At 40.4% G+C, this 15,686-nt stretch overlaps 1 protein-coding gene across 3 annotated transcripts in view; it reads left to right on the plus strand.

Annotated features, from left to right (window-relative positions):
- Positions 1-15,686, plus strand: part of LOC147012783 (uncharacterized) — a 416,846-nt gene that overhangs the window by 150,611 nt on the left and 250,549 nt on the right. For all 3 annotated transcript variants that reach the window (XM_085853969.1, XM_085853968.1, XM_085853966.1), the window contains 3 exons: positions 152-196; positions 1,059-1,112; positions 8,367-8,411. In XM_085853969.1, coding sequence (XP_085710095.1) covers positions 152-196; positions 1,059-1,112; positions 8,367-8,411 — 144 coding nt within the window. The remainder of the gene's footprint in view (positions 1-151; positions 197-1,058; positions 1,113-8,366; positions 8,412-15,686) is intronic.

Here is a 15,686-nt window from a genome sequence, read left to right on the forward strand (position 1 = left end):
CATTTGGCATCGAAGCCAAAGCAAGATGTTGCAAGTGAAATGTTTGTGCATTGATCAAATTCGCCAGCCGATAAGCTTGGTTTCTCGAGTGGTTAAGGAAGGCGATCTCCTCCTTCTGAGAGCTCTGACAACAGCTTTGTTTTCCACGCAGGGTCTCCCAGGAGCAACTGGCGCATCAGGTATCAAGGGCAGTGTGGTAAGTTTTATACGTGTTACGACTATCCCAAAACAAAGCACTCCAAGTTTTCATTGTTCCCAAAGCATTAAAATTTAGACTTTTGACACTCGTCGGGCACTGGAGATGGCATTTCCACTAGCTGTCACTCTGGGGTCCTCTTTTTTGGGGCAAATTGATATAACAGGCCATCATAGAGATGTTTGGCTTGTCTGGCCTTACAGACTTTCCTGTCAGGCCATAAGAGATTTTGTGACCTCACTTCATTTTCTTTTAAATTATACTTGTCTAACTACATCAAATTTCCAAAGGCCATGCCTTTTTCTTTTTATAAACCGGGTTTCAAATTATGTGAGTCTTTCCATGCGTCTCAACAGATGAGTAATCTCTCCGTTTCGTGACTTTAGCATGTTGCGTCGCCCTCATTAAGAATTCTGCAGCTGCAGATCCTAAGGGAACCTGAGCTTGCAAAGTTTATGCATTCTCTGGATGGATCGTGCCAAGCATTTTTTCATAAAGGCAGAAGCATTTGGACAGATAACTATACATTTGTATTGTATGTAGATGGCTATGGGAAATTGAAATGTTATTGTAGGCCTCTCGCCACATGTTTTCCTGCAGATCAGCAGGGGTTGTGAAAGCAAGCTTAATTGTGATGCACTTCACTTTGGGTTTTCTGTTTTTATTATTTCAATTATGTTTTATGTTTTTATTGTTTCTGTTCGTGTTTTTTGGAGGCTCAGAGTAACATGAAGCAAGAAGTCCCCCCTCCTGCGTAGATAAATCATGACCTGACCTTATTCAGGATACTGAACATTTTTTCATTTGAAATTGTCTGCTATATCTGTTGTATTCTGGTCTTCTTTTCACCATTTACCTACAGGGTTTGCAGGGTGAACCAGGTGCTCCCGGTCAACAAGGAAACCCCGGTTCACAGGTACAAAACCACTCTCGTTCATGTTTGTTGAAATTGAACTTGAGCTCTTCAATCTAATTTCTTGCACCTTTTTAGATGACCTCGTTCAATGAATTTTTGCAATAGATTGTCATGGAAGAATGTGATGAAGGGACAACCCTCGACATCCCATTTGAAGCACGACCTGCATGGTGCTCCCATTTATACACTTCATTCATGATGCTGAAATCCAAAGTTCAAATCCCAAATACTTTTTTGGGGTATTTGTGTGCAGAGGATGAGCAAGAGCTTTTTGCTGATTTATCCATTCCATACTATTGTCCATGTAATCCATACAAAAGTACACAGTTGCCCTCCTAATATGGCTTTGCGCTGCACAGGCTTAATGCAAAGTTCTTCTTTGATTCTTGTAGATACCCTTTACCTCTCATGTCTCTAATCCATGAAGGAAGTTACGCCGATTACAACCAAGGACTGACCGCAAATATTTTTGGAGCTGGGAATGTATGTATGTATCTATACATACATACATATGTTGACTGCCCCGTGTGTGTGTGTGTGTGTGTGTGTGTGTGTGTGTGTGTGTGTGTGTGTGTGTGTGTGTGTGTGTGTGTGTGTGTGTGTGTGTGTGTGTATATATACAATCGGTTGCAGTTTGAACAGGCTGAGGCTTGTCTTTTGGACTGCAGAACAGCTTCAGCTCTATTACCGGAGGCAGGTTTGGGTGGGGAGGGGGGTCCCGATGCTTTGGAAATTCAAGATTGAGGCAAGATCCCTCCCTAAGTTTATAAATGTGGGGAGGGCCCTTGCCAGCATTTTTGACAGCTCACTAAGGGATATTTCACACTTGATTAATTACAGGCATTGTTTGAAATGAAAAAGAAAAAGCCATGACTATATTTCCGAATCATAATAATTGGAAAAACAAATGATAACTTAATTACAGAAAGTTGTGGTCTCATGCTGGCAGGTCTGTAGGAAGAAAAACAAGCCTTTGCATTTTGATGAAACCAATGCATTTTCATTGAACAGAGCGTTTTAATTGAAAGTATTCATATTCATATACTGTGGCAAATTTTAATCAGTTCAGGAACATTTTGATTGCCCTCGAATTCCTGGAACACAAGGCTCCAAGTAAACATGATGTGCATTCCATTATGCATGCATTACTCCAGCAGAAATTTATGAGAAAAAAAAAATCAAGGGTAATGTAATAATGTAGAACATCATTGGATGGATTGGCAGCATGTGTGCAAGTTCCCGTACTCACACACAAGAAGAAGAATGGTCTCGTCGCCTTTGTTCAATTTGTACGTTACCTGCAATTAATTGGTGCAGTTGTGAAAATGCAAGAAAGGGAAGATCGAATGGGAAGCTGGCTGTCTGTCACACTCTCTCACGTGCTCGCTTGCCTCGTGTTTTCAGTAACGCCTACAGTGCATCGTCTTCGCTGTCCGTGACCCAATTGGCCGTGAGCCTTGAGAGTGACTATAGGCATTCTCTTCTCATACAAAAAGCAAGAGCCTGGTGGTGGTGATTAAATCAGCCTGCATTGGCCTGGAAAGCATCTTGACACGGACTCCGTGTTTTGAGAAAGACGTCATCCTAATTTTAAACTTCCTTGGCTCGCTCTCTCTCTCACTCTCTCACTCTCTCACTCTCTCACTCTCTCACTCTCTCACTCTCTCACTCTCTCACTCTCTCACTCTCTCACTCTCTCATTTCAGTGGAGATAATCAGGCCTTTTAGATGATGCAGACTTGGCAAAAGATGGAGAGATTTCATGGGCCATTAACATAGATTACCACCACCCAAAAAGGGGCTAGTGTGCAAATATCACATGTATTTCCACAAGTTTAAATCAACACCAGTCTTGGAAATTGCTGCTCCGACCTCCCTCTCCCATAATAACAGCAAAATCAGGACATGATGGTAAAGAGGAAACTTGTGGGTTTAAAAATACAAGCCTGACTTGAAGCCAAAGGACACCATGAAAGCAAGTGTGCTGAAATCACAGGCCCTACGGGCAAAGATAGAAGCAGTTTCAGCTGTTAACCCTTCATCAATGCAAACGATGAAGGTTTAACGCCTGAAACATATAATAATCTTCTCCTTACTTCCCATAGCAGTTAGCATACCGCGATCAACGTCCTGTTGATTTCATCCATTATTCTGCCAGGACACCGATGCACAACGACTTAAACTTTCACAAGCAAGACCATTCTTGCACTCTCGAAATATCAAGAAGTTCAAACACGATAAAGACAAAAGTGGATACAAAGGAGGGAGAAGAAAAGCTAGCAAAAATGGTCATTTTCCAGCTCCTCCATTAACGCAACAAGTGGTTTGAGGCTCAAATGACGACACTTGCAAATCGAGATGACCAAGTCCCACCTTGATGCATGATCCCTCAAGTCTGCATTGCAATATGCAGAGAAAAACAAAAGATTTTTGGTGACTTTCATTTTCCATTCGCTAAACACAAGGTTTATTTACATTTCACATGATTCGATCAATTATCATTTTTATTGCAAACAGTGTTTATATGCAAGTGTTGGATATAACCATGGTTACAGCTTCTTCTCCTTCTTCCTCATCCTCTTTGTCTTCTTCTTCTTCTTATTTCATATGGCAGCTTGGCTGCTGGGTTGCTATCATTTTGTTGGGCCGCGACTATTCCACTGATTCTGTGCCCCTATACCACTACACTGGTACTGATTTCGACAACCTCGGAAGGATGACAGGCTGAGGAAACCCCAGCTGGTGTTAATTCAGCAGCCAACTGGGCTCAAACTCAGGACCCTAAGATCCCAAGCCAGCCTCGCTAACCGCTAAGCCCACACAAAGCTTGTGGTTACAGCTTTGGGAGGTTGATGAGGGGGATGAAGAATTTTTGACCTGAAAATGTTATTTGAAAAATTATTTTCCTCCTTGTTTCCTTGTTTTTTTTGCCTCCACAGCCAAATGCACCAGACGCATTGTTTTTGCGTTGGCCATCTGGTTGTGCGTGTGCCATGTGTGCATACGTACACAGCAGATTTTCATTACCGCAATAACTTGTGAACCGATTAAGGGATTTTTTAACAAACTTGGTAGACGTATGCACGATGCCACAAAGATTAACTGATTCGATTTTGGGTTCCAAAGGCCAAAGATTTATGGTAATGTGACCTTTAATTGAAAATATTTGTTATCACAATAATTTGTGAACCACAGAAGGGATTTCAACCAAACTTGTACTGTGACTCAAAGATGAACTAATTCAACTGTTGAAGGTAATGTGCTTTTTGAAAATAATTTTGCAGATCATAACTCGAGTTAGAATCATCTGATGTTTTCTTTATTCGACTTATCTCTCTTTTATCTCTATCATTCTCTCTTTTATCTCTCTCATTCTGTCTCATGTGACCGTAAATGAAGATCAAATGTAACTGCAGCTCAAAATCTAACATGGCTGGAGGCAGATCTATTGACGTGTTTCCATCAAATTATGTTTTCTTTTTCTTTATATTCCTCCTCACAAACATCAATACATCTCGTAATCAGGCCTGTATTTCTGGCAGTGCATATGCTAAATGGTATTCTTCTGCCTGGATGGTAACTTGGCTATAGTAGACCAGGTTATCAGTCAGGAAAGCCTGGTTTATCTTCAGCCATCAATGCGTACATTAACAAAACATACTTGTTACATTCAGCTGTTAACTGGACTTGATCGTGAAACTCTCAGGCTGGGAGTTGGCTCGAAAGATGAGGCCTGTGTAATACGCTTGCTACAGGCAATCCCATTCTGCTTTCTCACTAGCTTTGCCAAGTGTTTCTGCATAACACTCTGGCTTTGGTTCTCCTGTTGGAATTCCTGGCACGCCAACGATCCATCACCATAGAGGATTCTCCTCATGTTGTGTAACTTGGTCTCTCGGCTGCCAAACAAGTGCTGCTCAGCATGTTGCTCTTCTTTATTTTTTAACCTGATTTTGGAACACTGCATAGGCCTGACACTGGTACAACCAGCGCTATAGCTTTGTCCATCTGTCTCTGCTATTGTGCCTGCTACAAGTTCACTTTCTGCTCCACGTCGGACAAAGTTCAATCTGAAAACGTTCTTCACAATCTCAGTCTTTCGCATCAATTTTGGGAAACATCTGTGCAATAAAGAAAGTTATCTCCTTCCACTGCCTGGTGCCTCCTGCCACTGTCATGTTCACCAGCTCCATCTCCTTTATGACATCCTTCCATCGCAGCCTTTCTCTCCTGATTCTGCTTTTTCCATCCACTGACCTCTCCCATGCAGTTGTCAGTCCTCAATACATTTCCTAACCACTTTGACCTCAATGTACTAATTTCTTCCGATATCTTCTGAAAACCCAATAGATCCTAATGTCCTTGCTCCGTCTTTTTACACTCAGGGACAAACCAGCAGCTGACCAAAGTATTCTCAATTACTTTCTCTCCAACATTGTTTCTCCTTTTAATTTGCAAAGCATTGTTTCGTCATTGATGCATACATAAAAACTGATTGTACCATTGTCTTCCACACTTTACTTCACCTTCAAAGAAAATTCCTGCTATTTTGCCATCAAGCTTTTTGACCTCTGCCATCGAAGATCGGAGGTTACTGTTTTCACCCCTTTCTGTTTATTTGTTTGTTTGTTTGTTTCTGAACAGTATTACGGAAAACTCCTCTACGGATTTCGACGAAACATGGTGGGGGGGATTAGGTATGGTCCAAGGATCATGCCATTAGATTTTGGACTTGGTCCAAAGTCCAATATGGCCGCTATGGCGGCCATTTTGAAAAAATATTTGAATTTTTTTTTTTTTGCATTTCTACATGTTTTAAGTGATTTCCAACCCCCCCCCCCCAAAAAAAAAAATTGTTGGAGAAAAAAAAATTTTTGCAACCTTTTTTTTTCAACAAAATTTAGATTTTTTTTTTTTTTTTTTGCATTTCTACATGTTATAAGTGATTTCCAACAAAAAACATGCCAAAATTATAATTGCGGCTGATTTTGGAACTTCAGGTGGATATACCCACGTAAAATCAATTTCTGTCTCAAGGAATCTAGTTATGACGAATGAATTGAGTATGTAAAAGTTAAAAGTAAAAGGGAAAGTTGCAAACTATAACTCTGTGAGCGCTGTTGCCATCAAATTGAATGAATAGGATATCAGGTTCACTTGAGTGACCTAGCAGTATTGGCGGCGGAGGTTTTGCACTCTACCGAGTGCTCCCCCTCTAGTTTCATTCTGTTTCTAATCTCCTGTTCATAACCACCTCATTGACTGAGTATTTAAAATTATCAGTCACTTCGGTTTGCTCGACCTTCATTCTTCAACTACTGATCATCATTACGTATCATTTAATCTTATTTGCCCTTAGGTCCCTGCATTCGAGACACACTTGCCACCTGACAAATGTTTCCTGATGTTCCTCAGCAAACATCCACCACCAAATCATCAGCACACATACTGTCTCCTATTGTCTGCACCTACCAACTCCAAGATCATAATACATAGTAGAGGATGAAGAGCAGATCCTTTATGTGGTCCCCTAAACTCTCCTGTTTTACCGTACCCTGTTCTGACTGTTGAAAGGGTTCCCTGTTTGACTGTTGAAACCTTCCCCCTGGATGGAAATTCCTATCTTCTAATGTACAGTACTCACTTTCTCTGCAACAACCTGTATACTGACTCTTGATGTACAAACGCATAATACAGTTTTCCTTTACACCATTGCTTTCAAGTGCATCTGCTTCATGACAAAGATTCTATCGACATGTTCCTCTGCCAAGCATTAAACCAAACTGCATGTCCTTCAACTTTAATATTTCCCTCACGTGTTTCTCCACAATTTTCACAAAGATCTTAAACACATGTTCCATCAATTTTATTCCTCCATACTTATCAAACTCCAGAGGGTGTGATTTCTGTTTCTCCAATAGTACCAACTCACTCTTTTCCATCCTTAAGTTCTGGTATTTTGTTCAAGTCCCAAATCTCCTTCAACAATTGCTGTTCCCATGTCACTACTTCTTCAAGTGCCTTTATCTTCTCCACTGTTATTCCAGATGCTTTCGATTTTAATTCATCACCAATTGCAACTACACATATTTTCTTTGTAATTCTTTTAATAATTTTAGTGACAACATTTGGTGGTTGTTGACTGTTGGAATTAAAGGAAGCGTAAACACTCTGGCTAAGTGCTGGCTGATAAGGTAGATCATGCTGCTTATTACAAACTTGTCTTATTGCAGTGTTCATAATCACGGGAACATTATTATGTTCTCACCCTCTATGGGCCAGCTTACCCATGGGGAGTACCATCCATGAATACATGTTTCTGACTGCTGTGCTGTCATCAGCATGGAGCAGATGCCACCAACTCTGAGTGAGCTGGGCATGCCTCCTTTGAGGCCTTATGCCAGCTGCCATGTATAATAATACGAGTGCCATTGCAAGGAACTTCAACACAGGAGGAGGCCATTGGGCCCATTAAGCCTGCACAGTAGTGGCCAACCTATGGTTGTTTGTCTGTGTTCTAACCTATTTATATGCTGAGTGTCAAACAAGGAAACAGGACGTACTATTTTGAAAGCCTTTGGTATTGCTCAACTGGGCATAGAACCACTGACCTCCCAGATTCAGAGTGGACGCTCTAACCATTACGCCACCAAGTCTCGTATAAAAAAAAATGTATAAATTCCTTCGCTGTTGTGGATTTGCCTGCCACACACCATCCTGCCTGTGGTCAATATGCTTCTCTGGAGATGCAACTGGGATAATCGGATCCATGCAGCAGTTTTGACTGTGTGGCACATGCGCCCTCATCCCAAAACAATGAAGGAGTTTATTGTTTCATCTAAGTGTATCCTTGTACTTTTTCCTCGATCTCTGCTTCTTCTTTCCCTACTTATTCCTAATTTCATTATTATTATGCTCATTATTAATGTTGTTTCACATTAATGTCATGCTCTTGCTGTCATTGAATATGCGTATTTATCATTATCAATTTTGAGAGACTCATTATGTGCACAGCTCAAGTCGTATAAGTGTTTGCAGAAGCAGAATTATTACTTATAACAAGAATGTCTCATGAGGAATTTGTATGAGCTTACTTTATATCCTATATCCATGGCATTATATTTGCTAAAACCATTCATCGTAATACCAGAATCAGTCGGTTATTGTATCCTTTCTCAATATTATAGGCAATGCATCAAATAAAATCAATAAATTACAATCACTCATGATGTTCTTTTACCTTGTTCTTCTCAGGGTATCCCAGGACCCCAGGGTGCTGTTGGACCTCCAGGAGGAAGGGTATGTAATTTTGACCTTTCCCCGATGTTTGTGTTTCTAAGCAAATGATGGAAAGTGTGCTCAGAGGGAAGTGTCACATTTTTACTCTCTCGTCGTTTTTGCCTTCCTCTGGGACGTACAAGAAACATTATGCAAAGGACCTACAGCTCGTAATATGGCCAGTTCATATGCATTTCACATGACATCAAAAAATCCTACTTTGGTTTCCCAGTAAAATCCAAGCTGAGAATATAACTCAAGAATTGTGCCTGACTATCGGTAAAAACAACCATGATATAATAGTCTCCCTAAAGTTGTATTTTAATGCCAAACATGCAATAAGGTGTCTGGTCATGCGATTGTGCAAATATAAGAAGTATAGTAAGTGCAAGAATGTATTAAATGATGTAAGTAAGTGCATGATACACAATGATGTCTTCATTTTCATTACCTTCATTGTTAAAAAATGCAAGAGATAAAAGACCTGAACAAAATCTTTATTTTTATTTTTATAAGTTTCAACCAAACGACTTCGCTTCCCAGTTTAAACTTTGGTTATTACTCAACATGTCAACCTCTATCAAGTAATGTTTGTAGCTCCTCAAATTGATTGGCCATGGTGGATCCATTGCCGGGCCCCAAAGATCCCTGGACTTGACTCTTTATGATTTTTTTTCATGGGGTTTCACCAACAACAGAGTTTATGCCATGCACCCACAGTTCTTGGATGAACGATGAGATTACATCAGTAATGCTGTTTATGGCATATAATACGCCATGCCATCTGTGCAAAAGATATGGACGATTTTGTTTAACACCTCCAGACATGTATTGAAAGTAATGGACATGTTGATTACAAAGCAAAACTTCAAACATGACTCCAACTGTTCCACATTCAACTAGAAACTTTTGTATGCTTGTTGTATTCAATCGATATAAATGGGTACCGATTGAGGGTCATTCTGTGTGGATATATATATATATATATATATATATATATATATATATATATATATATATATATATATATATGTACAGTCATGCGCCACTTGACGACGGGGTTACGTTCTGAGAAATGCGTCGTTAACCGACGTCGTCGTTGTGCGAACATCATATTTTTATTTTTTTTTCGTTTTCGAACATCGTACTTTCACAAACCTAGACACCTAGGCTATATGGTGTAGCCTATTGCTCCTCGGATACAAACCTGTACAGCATGTTACTGTCCTGAATACTGTCGGCAATTGTAACACACATCCAAGACAGACAGAAGACAAGTTAGTTAGTTTTACCTTTGTCCTGTTCATGACGGCCATCGGTGTTGTTAGCAGCAGCTTTCAATCTCCTCTCGCATCGATTATAGAAAGTTGAATAAATAGCGTTTGGATTTTATAAATACGTAATCACTACATCAATGTTATAATTTGTAAATGAAGAAACGAGCTCCTGTCAATTGTGATATATATTTTCGGAACAGTGCGATTGTTTTAACATAAAAAGCTTCACAAAAAACAGATTTGTGTTTGCTTGTTAAGCTTCTCAGGCTCTCCCGGAGGGACCAGGTCGTGCTTTGTAGAATAAGACTCGGGCACTGTCGCTTAAATGCATACCTCCATGGAATTGGATGTCACCCTATGGGGTTCTGTGATGTGTGCAGAGAACCTGAAGACCTAAATCACGTATTTCTAAATTGCCCTCTCTATGGGGAATCGAGGTAGCGTCTTGTACGGCGTATAAGAGTTATGGGGATGAGGGTGTTGGACCTTAAGGTGATGCTGCGGCGGATGAACTGTAAGCACCGTCAACTCTGTAAGGCAGTATTAAAATTCCTGAAGGAATCTGGAAGACCCATTTAAAATGTATCTGCCTTTGAAGGGCTATGGCTGTAGGCGAGTTTGATCAGATTCTGGTGTGTGGCGTGGATAGAGCCTCCTGGTCTGACAGCGCCATTAAACCCTCAACAAAAACAAAAAAATATATTTGTGTTTTAATTTCGACTGTAACAACAACAATTTATTCGTGGAATTCTTCAATTCAAAGGTAATTTACTTGCGAGAAGGTAAACGTGCAAACATTGGTTCAGTTTGAAAGCCGATTTCCTTGAATCCCGATTTAGCACTACCCTGTTTTTTTCTCGATGACATTTTATGGACCTCAACGATCGCATTATAACAGGGCCACACTGTCGTTTATTATCATTATGAAGTATATGCACTGTACAGTGTACATAATTCTACGTGCTGTTTTTATACGACTGGCATCACCACGTCGGCTACATCACTCCACGATAGGAATTTTTCAGATCTATTATAATGGAGCTGGCAGATCCGTCGTATGTGCGATCACCGTCGTAAATGCGATTATGGGACCACTGTCGTATATGTGATCCATCGTTGCCCAAAACGTCGTTATGCGGCACATGACTAAATATATATATATATATATATATATATATATATATATATATATATATATATATATATATATTGGAAGCCTGGTGTTGGCGCAGTGGTTAGGGCAGCGGCTTGGGATCCAAAAGGTCCTGAGTTCAAGTCCCGTTGAGCCACTGAATTAATACACCAGGGGGTTTACTCAGCCTGTCATCCTTCCGAGGTCGGCGAAATGAGTACCAGTATACTGGGCCGGTGTATACCCTGGTTAAAATAGGTGTACCATATCCCTGTGTCATAAGAGGCGACCAGGGTTGCGTCAGGAAGGGCATCTGGTGTAAAACATGTGCAAAATCACTATGCGGATGATACGGACGATCCGCTGTGGCGACCCCGAACGGGAGCAGCCGAAAGAAGAAGAAGAAGTTTTATATATATATATATATATATATATATATATATATATATATATATATATATATATATATATATATATATATATATATATATATATATATATATCGATCTATACACACACACACACACACACACACACACACACACACACATCTATGTATAAGTGTGTATAGATCGATATATATATATATATATATATATATATATATATATATATGTATGTTGTTGTTCTTCTTTCAGCTGCTCCCGTCAGGGGTCGCCACAGCGGATCATCCGTTATGATCCGCATACTGATTTGGCACAGGTTTTACGCCGGATGCCCTTCCTGACGCAACCCTGGTCGCCTCTTACGACACAGGGATAAGGATTGGGTTTCGCCATGATTCCAGGATGCCCTACACTCTCTCATAGCGTGGCCCAGCGCATAGCTCCCGTCCTCAAGCGATGCTCCAACCCAAGCCTCCCAGTAGCCGGATTAGAGGTGCATGCCACTATGCCTGGTTGTGTGTATATATGTTTGTGTGTGTGTATATATTGGATTCGCTATATATGCAAGATATCCCTTATTGTCGGGTTTTCCATGCGTGTGCGTGTGCGTATGTGTGTATGTGTGTCTGCAACGTGAGGCTCCACAGCACGAACCAGCGAAACGATTTCGATGAAACTTTGCCAACAGGTGCCATATGGTCTGGGAATGTGCGAGTTTGAATTTCGTTGCCCAGCAACCACCCGTTGCTGTGCAGCGGCCAAAAAACCGCGTGCAGTATTTTCAATACTTTTCCTTCAGTTTTGAATGTCGAGAAACGAGACTTCGGAATTAAACACTTCGAGATATTTAGAAAATTATACTCGAGCCGATTTTTGATTGAGGTTTTATTTTTCAAATGGTAGTCCTTCAAAAATCGGGTGTCTATTTACCGTCATTTTTTATGAAGGGCTTAGGAAAGTTGGCGGAGCTTAGGGAAAGTGGACGTGGTTGATGAAAAGTGGGCGTGGCTTACGGAAAGTGGGCGTGGCTTCTGAAAAATATTGTGTGGCTCAGGAGGTGTGGTCAAACAAGAGCATTGAGAGAAGTTTATCGGGTTTTCCGTGTGTGTGTGTGTGTGTGTGTGTGTGTGTCTGCAACGTGAGGCTCCACAGCACAAACCAGCAAACCGATTATTTTTCAAATGGTAGTCCTTCAAAAATAGGGTGTCGATTTACTGTCATTTTTTATGAGGAGCGCCAGTTGGTAAAATACGCAATAGGAAAAATCTTTCCAGGCAGAGGAACAATTGTATGTGAACCAATACGTCTTGGCAATGAATCTTCGTCGGTGGATCGGTCAGAATGAAAAGCATCGTATCCAGCGCTTCGATCCGAGCGAATCCCTCGTATCTACATATATATATATATATATATATATATATATATATATATATATATATATATATATATTTACATATATACATATCTACATATATATATATATATATATATATATATATATATATATATATATATATATATATATATATATATATATATCCACAGCACACAGCTGGAAATTTGAGCACACAGTCAGTTACCTCACAGGTTTAACAAATCAGTTGGAATCTTAACTGTCCAGTGACATAGCTAATAATATAGCAAGGCATACCTTAAAGCATCGGACTGAGATTTTGTTACTGTGGAAAATTTGCTTAAATTTATGTACCACAGCCACACAACACACAAAATTGAAAGCTTGTAAAGTTTGTTTTTCATTCAACGAAATGCAAGAATTGGAAAAAGATTTATTTTAGTTTTTTTTACATCCCACAAATAGACGCTGATGATAACTTTTAAATCATCGCAAAGCCTTGAGAAAAGTGGAAAAGATATATTATTTCAGCTTGATTTACCACATCCCACTGTTGAACTATGTACCTTGGATTGCGCCAAGCTTCACAGCTGTTTCCACAAGGCTGCCAGGATTGATGGAGAATGGATTGCAGGCGCTCGTCCGTGCATCATGCCAGCGCTCAGCTGGGTCACAGTGAGGCAATAACATACTTAGGGAGGAATTGAAACCAACTCAACACCACACTTTGCAGTTCTCTACTCGAGGCTTGGTTCACTTCCGGGTTGGCAGCCATTTTCGCTGATAAATGGTGAAACTTGTTCCTTGTTGATATAGCAATCAACGTCATAAAAAATAATGATGGTGCAATTGTTTGTTACCTGCCTGGAACGATTTGATCGTTGATAATTAGATCAAAATAGTGAATGTATTTCCTTTACCCATGCAGGCTTTACCGTGACTCACCATTTTTTAAGTGCAATTTACTGGCTTGAGTAGTGCAGATTCTTTTCAACGCATTAAGCCCCTCACATCAGTGCTGCTATAAAGTCATACCAAACGACCTCAGGAATGCTCCCAATTTTGCCAAAGGCATGCATCATTGTACAATGTCATGGGTGTTGTTTGACGGCTTGAATATATAGAAATTTGTGAAACCTTCACCCACAGTGAATGATCAATTTGCTGTTGAACAAGAGATACTGAGCTTGGTGGCCCAATTCACTCTGAGAACAATAACCCCAGCTTCTCAGTGGGACAATAAAGCAACATTTTCACAATGGCTTTCGCCGAGCAGAATGTCACAGCAATGGTTTTCTTGGTAAAAGAGTACATTTTATCATTTTGAGGAGGATCAGGTGACTGATGTCACTGGCCACTGCCCTTATCCTTTTCCATACCCATGTCCAGCCACTGGCCAAAATCCTCACTTCATTCCGATGTGGGATCTCTCTTAGGATATCTGGGAATTACGATATGCCACGTGGTGTCCATGTCATGAGGTCGATATACATGAGGAGTTGCAGTGGTGTGACACTAATCCATCTGTAATGTGGACGATCCAAGTGGTACTTCATCACAGTGGAAGCTTGTGCAGATTAACTATCACTCAAATAAGTGACCAAGCTTGCAAATGCATTCCTCAAGGCACTATATAAATACATTTGGAGAAAAACATCCACCAGAAAGAAGTGAAACAGATGTGAAAGATGCAACATTGCTTTGGTGGCTCAATATTACACAAGTGACAAAGTCATTGGATTCACCATCAATGGATGGAATTACAATGTAAACACGAGAACAATGGTTCAGGACTGCATGCTAACAGATTATGTTGTGGATTACCTCCATCATAAGCCGCTAATTCTAGATATGACAAGAGCATGTCAAATACGACTGTTGAATATTGAAAGTAATACAGCTTCACACATTTCACTCTACTTTTAACCAAATGAAAGGCTTTATGTTTGGCAGAAAACTTGTGACTTTTTTGACAGTAAATGTCAATGACAATGGCGCGGTAACAGTTCAAGCCATTGCAGTTAAATCGTGCATCTGAAGGATCCTTTCCTCTCCGCTTCCACTGCTGGTTAGATTAGAGTGCCCCCGAATGATGCGTCTCAAACTTTATCATACATACAGTACATGCAGTGCCTTCAGAAAGTATTCACATCCCTCGACTTTTGTCGCATTTTGTTGTATTATAGCCTGAATTAAAAATGGATTAAATATACTTTTTTGTCACTGATATACACAAAATTCCTCATAATGATAAAGTGAAAAGATGTTTTTAGAAAATTTTCAAATCAATTAAAAATGAGAAGATGGAATGTCTTGTGTCAATAAATATTCAGCCCCCCTGAGTCAATACTTTGGAGAAGCGCCTTTGACAGTGATTACAGCTTCGGGTCTTCTTGGGTATGTCTGTATCAGCTTTGCACATCTGATACAGATTTGGGGACTTTCTCCCATTCTTCCTTGCAGATTTGCTCAAGCTCTGTCAAGTTGGACAGGGAGTGTCAGTGAACAGCAATCTTCAAGTCTTTTCACAGATTCTCATTGGAACTGAAGTCTGGGCTTTGACTGCATCACTCAAGGACATTTACATTCTTGTAATGAAGCCATTCCAGGGTTGCTTTGATTGTATGCGTATGGTCATTGTCCTGTTGGAATGTAAATCTTCACCGCAGTCTGAGGTCTTTTGTTCTCTGAAGCAGGTTCTCCTCAAGGATTTGCTAGTATTTGGCTCCATTCATTGTTCCCTCTATTCCTTACAATTCTCCCAATCCCTGCCAACTGTAAAGCATCCTCATAGCATGATGCTGCTACGACCATGCTTTACTGTAGGGATGGTGTTAGATGGATGATGAGCTGTGCTCAGTTTCCACCTGATGCAGCACTTTGCATCCAGGCCAAAATGTTCAATTTTCGTCTCATCAGACTACAGAATATTTTTCCCCATGCTCTCACAGTCTTTTCCGTGCCTTTTTGCAAATTCCAGGCATGTTGTCATGTGTCATTTTCTCAGGAGAGGCTTCCGTCTTGCCATTCTCCCATAAAGCATAGATTTGTGAAGTGCTGCAGAGACTGTTGTCCTTCCAGCAGGTTCTCCCATCTCAGCCAAGGAACTCTGCAGTTCTGTCAGAGTGGTCATTCCGTTCTTGGTCA

Source organism: Eptatretus burgeri, chromosome 14 (genome assembly GCF_056783735.1).
Source record: "Eptatretus burgeri isolate ZD-2024b chromosome 14, Ebu_testis_v1, whole genome shotgun sequence".
Classification (NCBI taxonomy): domain Eukaryota; kingdom Metazoa; phylum Chordata; class Myxini; order Myxiniformes; family Myxinidae; genus Eptatretus; species Eptatretus burgeri.